The sequence below is a fragment of the Symsagittifera roscoffensis genome, chromosome 7 (assembly GCF_963678635.1).
Source record: "Symsagittifera roscoffensis chromosome 7, txSymRosc1.1, whole genome shotgun sequence".
Classification (NCBI taxonomy): domain Eukaryota; kingdom Metazoa; phylum Xenacoelomorpha; order Acoela; family Convolutidae; genus Symsagittifera; species Symsagittifera roscoffensis.
Genome location: NC_087068.1, coordinates 3148338 through 3155411, shown reverse-complemented (window position 1 = coordinate 3155411; position 7074 = coordinate 3148338). Strand labels below are relative to the sequence as shown.

At 35.2% G+C, this 7074-nt stretch overlaps 1 protein-coding gene across 1 annotated transcript in view; it reads right to left on the bottom strand.

Annotated features, from left to right (window-relative positions):
• Window positions 1-435: 435 nt before the first annotated feature.
• LOC134851384 (uncharacterized) overlaps window positions 436-7074 on the bottom strand; it is a 30912-nt gene continuing 24273 nt past the window's right edge. Inside the window, exons 2-3 of the mRNA XM_063867441.1 lie at window positions 866-994; window positions 436-593 (exon numbers count right to left, since the gene is read on the bottom strand). Of these exons, the coding sequence (XP_063723511.1) occupies window positions 436-593; window positions 866-994 (287 nt within the window). The remainder of the gene's footprint in view (window positions 594-865; window positions 995-7074) is intronic.

Here is a 7074-nt window from a genome sequence, read left to right as displayed (position 1 = left end):
TTTCTACACTTGCCTATTCCGGCTGTGAGGAGGAACCAGCGGAGACTGACTAGGGGGGTGGATAGTTAGTTGCAACTTTATAAAATGTACCTTTTTCTACACTTGCCTATTCCGGCTGTGAGGAGGAACCAGCGGAGACTGACTAGGGGGGTGGATAGTTAGTTGCAACTTGATAAAATGTACTTTTTTCTACTCTTGCCTATTCCGGCTGTGAGGATTAACCAGCGGAGACTGACTAGGGGGGTGGATAGTTAGTTCCAACTTGATAAAATGTACCTTTTTCTACTCTTGCCTATTCCGGCTGTGAGGATGAACCAGCGGAGACTGACTAGGGGGTGGATAGTTAGTTCCAACTTGATAAAATGTACCTTTTTCTACACTTGCCTATTCCGGCTGTGAGGAGGAACCAGCGGAGACTGACTAGGGGGTGGATAGTTAGTTGCAACTTGATAAAATATACCTTTTTCTACTCTTGCCTATTCCGGCTGTGAGGAGGAACCAGCGGAGACTGACTATGGGGGTGGATAATTCGTGGAGCAACTGGATCGAACTGGCATATGGGATCTGACCGGAGAGGGTGATGTACAGGGTGCCTGGAAAGAAACAGGTCGTATTTAGATGAGTAAAACCAAGTTCAAAATATGAAAATCCCACTATTGAGATTTCTTCATTAAATGAACTTGCGCTAGTGCCGTATAAAAGCCGAAGCTGACTCCCAAGAGGACAAGCAAAATATCCTTTTCCCTGGCCTAATTAATGTGCTTCATCTTAAATTACTTTGGGGAAAAGCATGGCAAAATTATTAGGTAATCTATAAACTTTTTCGAATTATTTTCGTGATCTAACATGATTGGATGGATGGTACCTGTGAGAGAGACTAGATGGTGTGCCATTTCGGACCTTCTGCCGAATGCGTGCCAGTGTCTCATCATCTCCACCAGGTCATGCAGGAAGTAGCCACAGGACATCGCAAAGGTCACACGCACACCCACTCCTGCCATTGCAGAAAACATTCAGGAACATAAGCTTCCAAAAAGGTTATTGTCATTTAGGAAGAACATTGGATTCGGGTAAGTTTTATTTTTTTTAAGTTTTTTTTTTTAAATTGTAAATAATCATTGAAATGGGTCGAGTGATATATCATTTTCAAACTTTTTCAGTCGTGACTCCAACATCAAAAAGTTTCAAATAGTTGTCCAGTATCGAGAAAAAGCTGTTTAAAATTTTTGAGTTTCAGTCTGTTTTTGAGCCAATAAAGCGATTGAGTAACGTTTTCTGGAAATTTTAGACTAAGAAAGTTTAGACTTACTAAAACAAAAAGTATTCAACTCTTCCTAGGCAAAACAAATAGCTGAAATTAACACTGCCTAACCAAAAATACTTCCAAACATAATTTAAAATTTTTGTGAAAAAAAAAACAATTGAAAGTTGCATGATTTTTTTTCCATATTTCATTTGGTATTCATTGTTTTGGACAATTGATGTCGATTCTGCATAACGCACTAACTTTTTACCCGTCTGTGTAGTTTTTTTTATCGACCCGCGTACACACAAAGATTCAATTTAAAAAAAAAGAAAACCTAGAATATTGTCGGAATATTCCGAGGTAGTGGCACAGCCACCGGCTATTCTTGTTCTGAAAAGTTATTACTGATAAACTTAAACTTAATATTTTTTTAAATCAATATCTCTCAGTTTTTTAAGTTTTGCTGAACTTATTGTACGCTAAGACATATTAAAGCAACTATGTCATTTAAATTTTATTATTTTTTCGTGTCCTTTTTTTCAGCTAATCACTGATTGAAAAAAAAAGCATTGGACTTGGATGTTTCTAGGAGGACTTGGATGTTTTTTACTCGCGCTGAGGTACCAAAAATAAAATTACATATGACCGAGTGCTTAATTATTTTGGAGCTCTTTTTAGCCCTTTCAAAAAGCTCAGTGTCTAAAAAAAACGTTATGAAACTTTTTAGCAACAAACTTACAGGGAGTGAAATCAGCGAATAGAGTTCATAAATAAACTATGAAATTGTAAGTTTTCAGCTGTGAAGAATGAATTTGATCCTCTCTGTTGTGGCAAAAGATCTACCCGTTTTCGTTTTAGTTATTCATTTAAAATAATTTTTACTCATTTAGGGCTGGCTGCTCACAATGTTTTCAAACTTACTTTTTGATTTTTTTTCACACTAAAAAAATTTAAAGCTGTTTTTCATCAGTTATAGTGGTTGGCGGATTCTTCTGTGCTTATTGTACAAAAACTACACCAATTCGTTTTTTTCCATGAGTTTGATGCCGCAGTTATAATCATGTATCTTAATTCGAAAAATTTTAGTTGAAAGATTGCACACATAATCCAATAACAGATGTCTTGGCACAAAAAAACGTTGAAGCGTTGAAAAGTTAAATTCTGAAAAACAATTTTTTTAAAAAATTTTTTCTTTGTGTTTGTCTTTTTATCATTTCTGTATAAAAAAAAACACTTACAGACAGAGAAACAACTCAATTTAGTGTTCAATTTATGATGTTTCTAGTTTAAAAAATGTTGCTTAAACAGGTTTATTTTCTACCAATTGTCCAAACGCTATAAAATAATTTGTTGAAAAACGCGGAAAAAAGATCAGTGTTCAGACCAGTGAAAATGAGGAGGAAGTTTGTATTCGGGTGTGTCTAATTTTTTCTTTTTTTTTGTTATTTCCACGCAAAATCAGCTTCCACAAATAATCATTGGAGTGAATTGAGTAATAAATCAAATTAAAGCGCTGATCAAATTTTCCCAGTGTCGAGAAAAACTGGAGTAAAATTATTTAATAGAGCGGTTTTGTCGCCATTTTTGGAATCAAAATTTTCAATTGTTTTTGATACTTTTTTGTTTTTTGTTTGTTTTTCTAATCATTTTTTTCCGTTTTTTTCTAAGACTATAATCCAAACATTTTGGGATATTTGCCCAGTAACCGGCTATCCTTGTTGTTTTTTATAGTGTTATGTAGTTTTATTTTTATGTTTTATGTAGCCAAGCAGCTCAAAACAAATAAAAATTGAAAACCTCAAAAGTTCGGAGGATTAGACTATATTAGTGAAACTAAATATGGACATGCCCACAAATAATGACAACAAATAAGTTATATAAATTGATAAGGCATGTAAAGTTCTTACAGTAGAAAAAAATTTTACGAGCTAGAGCCATTTGAAAGAAAATATCCTCCAAAAACTAATTAACCAAAACTTTATAGAGAAAACAAACAAAAGGATAAAGAAAGTTTTACAAAAAAATTATACAAACCTGACGGCCCGAATGGGTTTTCCTTCGTTTTTTCATCGAAGAACACAAAATAAGCGCCGCAAACAGTAGCTACAGTTGCATGGATAGACGACAACACGTAAGTATTCCAATGCCTTTTTAAGGGTGCCTCTAAACTGTCGTACTTGGGGTAAAATTTCCTGGAAATGGGGGCACAGACAAGTTTGGAAACAATTTTGAAAACAATGGCAAAAGCTATTAAAACAGCAACATAGAACATATACGATTCCTCCATTGCAGATAATGAGATATTGTATTTGGGATACGTTTCGGTAAGTATAATTTACCGTGTGTCAATTTTGAGAAAAGTTACAGGTCAGTCAAATGAAGATACTGTGTTCGTTTGTTTCAGTTATAAGACAGTCATAGTTTAACTTCGGATTATCATGGTATAGACACGTCAAATGTTATGACCGACTATTATTTGTGTTATCATACCCAATATGGTTACAAATATAGTTTATTTATATCATTTAATCACACCAAAATGACAAGATTCGGTCAATATGCAGATAAATATTCAGATCAAAACTAAATGTAAGATAAGCAAAATTTAAAAACAATGTTATTTTACGTGTACAAAACAGCAGAATTTGTCCGCTCTAATGTTGATTGTTTGATGAAAAATGTTTATCTCATTGAAGTTTATCTTCTGTCAAGGGCGGATGTAGGATTTTCTCACAGGTTTTTTTTCAAGCTTTTTTGTTCTTTCGTCTTTTTGTTCCGTGTATATTGGCGCCACAATCTTCGTCTTTCTCCAGTGTGAAACATTAGCGCTGCTTCTTACTGTCAATGCTCCAATTGCACAATGACTCGAAACGAAAAACTCAAATTTGATTGAATGAAGCCAATGAACCGATTCTTTAAAAAATGATAAAATCTTACTCCAGAGCGAGCACGTCGAAACATATTCTAAAGGAGGGATCAAAAAAATTCCAGTTAGGAGAGGTTCAAGAATATTTTTTTCTTGACCGTGGGTTAGATTGATCAACTTTTGCATATTCTATTCAGTCAAGAATGTCGAAATTTCCAAAAATTTCTCAAAACGGTTGTAACCAGTGGATAGATAGCGAGACGAACAGACGGTATACTTTATCTGCAATTACCCCCAAAAATGGAAGTCTTTAAACAGCAAAGTAGGTCAAATCCCTGTGGGAAGGGGCGTCCAAAACATATTCTAAAGGAGGGATCAAAAAAATTCCAGTTAGGAGAGGTTCAAGAATATTTTTTTCTTGACCGTGGGTTAGATTGATCAACTTTTGCATATTCTATTCAGTCAAGAATGTCGAAATTTCCAAAAATTTCTCAAAACGGTTGTAACCAGTGGATAGATAGCGAGACGAACAGACGGTATACTTTATCTGCAATTACCCCCAAAAATGGAAGTCTTTAAACAGCAAAGTAGGTCAAATCCCTGTGGGAAGGGGCGTCCAAAACATATTCTAAAGGAGGGATCAAAAAAATTCCAGTTAGGAGAGGTTCAAGAATATTTTTTTCTTGACCGTGGGTTAGATTGATCAACTTTTGCATATTCTATTCAGTCAAGAATGTCGAAACGTTCCAAAAATTTCTCAAGACGGTTGTAACCAGTGGCGGATCTATAATTTTCTCAACTGGCTGACGGATCTTCAATTTTTTTTTGAAAATTACAATCTGTTTTATAGGTTGACCGAATTGGTTTTCCGAGCTCTCTTGAGACACTATGCAGACCTACTTGAAAGAACTTTCTGCGACAATGGATAATTTTGGAAAAACAGGCCAAAAAAGCGTGCTCCCTCCCCTCAAATTGATTGAATGTTGGCGCCAATTCGCCAATGGAAGTCTTTAAACAGCAAAATAGGTCAAATCCCTGTGGGAAGGGGCGTCCAAAACATAATATTTTGAGTTTTTGTCCGGGGTAGCTCACTCGTAGAGTAATTCCAGATAAAGTATACCGTCAGTTCGTCTCGCTATCTTGATCTTACTCTTATATCTCCGAGTCTCAATAGTGTATACTGGTACTTGCGAGTTAAGTCTGAAGGAGAACGACTGTCTTCTAAATTAGTTTTATTTTGTTCTGTTGCTGAAACTATGAATAGTTTCAGCGTTACAAATAATTGTAAGTGTTAGTTATGAATCATGGTTGGTAAGAAAAAAATGTTTTATAGAAATAATTTAATCAATAATATAATTGGATATAAATACTACTTTTAAACTGGTTTCATCCATCTGGGGCTTAGAGAGTTTTAAGTTTAAATGTTTATTGCGGTGTAGGATGGATGGAGAGGTTTCTTATTTCTTGGAATAATTTCCTTTTGAAGTATTGAGTGCATGAAGGAAGAGAGAGAAACAGTTGTACGTGTTTCTGAGTAGATGTCTTCGTAGAGAGAAGGGGGACAGTTGCTCGTTCTCCAGAAAGCGATTTCGAATATCCAAGATCGTCTTGAGTGATCGTGTCAAGATTTCAGATTTGTGCAATGATATGTTGATTTCGTTAAGCTAGTAAGTAGAGCGAGACTACGGGCAAGGTGGAGTTTGACTTCTCTGTGTGAAGTGCCAAGTGACTAGGATTCGTATGTGAGATCAACATCGAGATGGCCATGGCTTTGTTTCAATGGGTTTTCTTTGCTGCGATGTTGAGTCCATACTTTAAATCCTTTGAGGGTAGTGACTACGGCAATAAACCAAATAGATTTGCCATTTCAGAGTTGGAAAGTAATTGAGTTTTCATCTCCCTTTGCTGCTCGTTCCTTTTGCTCTAAAAAGGTTTTTCGCTGCATAGTTAAATCTACATCATGTTAGTGCGATCAGTTTTACTAATGATAACTATTAGTTGTTTTTGCAAAAGCGTTTTTATTTAGTTTCGGTTATTTCAAAGAGTCGCTCACCCTTGAGTACGTAGTGTGCGTATAGTGTGCGAAAACATAGTGTGCGTCACAACCGTGGTTGTAGCGCGTTGCGTTAGGCCGGCTATGAAGAATGCTCAGGACGTCCCTCTGGTTGATGAGGTCGGGAGTATACTTTGCCGTATCTTTGGGCAGAGTCTCTTTTTGTGTTCAACCTTTTGTTTCATTTTATCAGGTGTTTTTCTCTTTCTTGTTTTGGCTGTGTCCTTTTCTCAAAAGTAGATTTTTGTGTTTTCGGTTTTTCTTTTGACTTTTTAGTAATACTTTTAGTTTCAATTAAACTTGAAAGTGGGTTTCAAAAGAACAAGTTATACAGTTTTAATCTGGGTTTAATCCAGTTTTGGTGCCGTGGGACTTTCTTTTTACTCATTCTGATCGTGGTTTATTGGCGTTAATAAGCTGCGTTAGTTAGCTTAAGCTTACTCTTATACTTCCTTCCAACCGGGTTGAAGGAGAATTTGAAACAAATTAGAGCTGTTATCAGCTAGATTTGAAACTTGAAACTCATTTTTTAAACGGTGGCGAAATATTCGATTTGGCGGAAAGAGAGCGTAAAATGTGTGTGTGTGTGTGTGGGGGGGGGGGGTAAATGAGAAATATTTGTTCATAAAAGAAGTACACATAAAAAAAGTTAGTTTACTGTATTTTATTTGCATTATTAATTTATCACTTCGTTTTTGAATTTTTCTACAAAATTATCAATTTGTTGCATTTGTTTTAAATTTATTTCACTAGGATAACTCAGTAACATTATTAGATTAAAAATTTAAAGGTAAAATCGAGTTTTTGTTTTTATTATTTAGTTGAGTGACTTTTGAAATCTGAAAAATTCTGAAAAACACGTGTAGAAATGGTGAGTGTCTTTTTCATTGTGTTAGTGATAATAGTAAA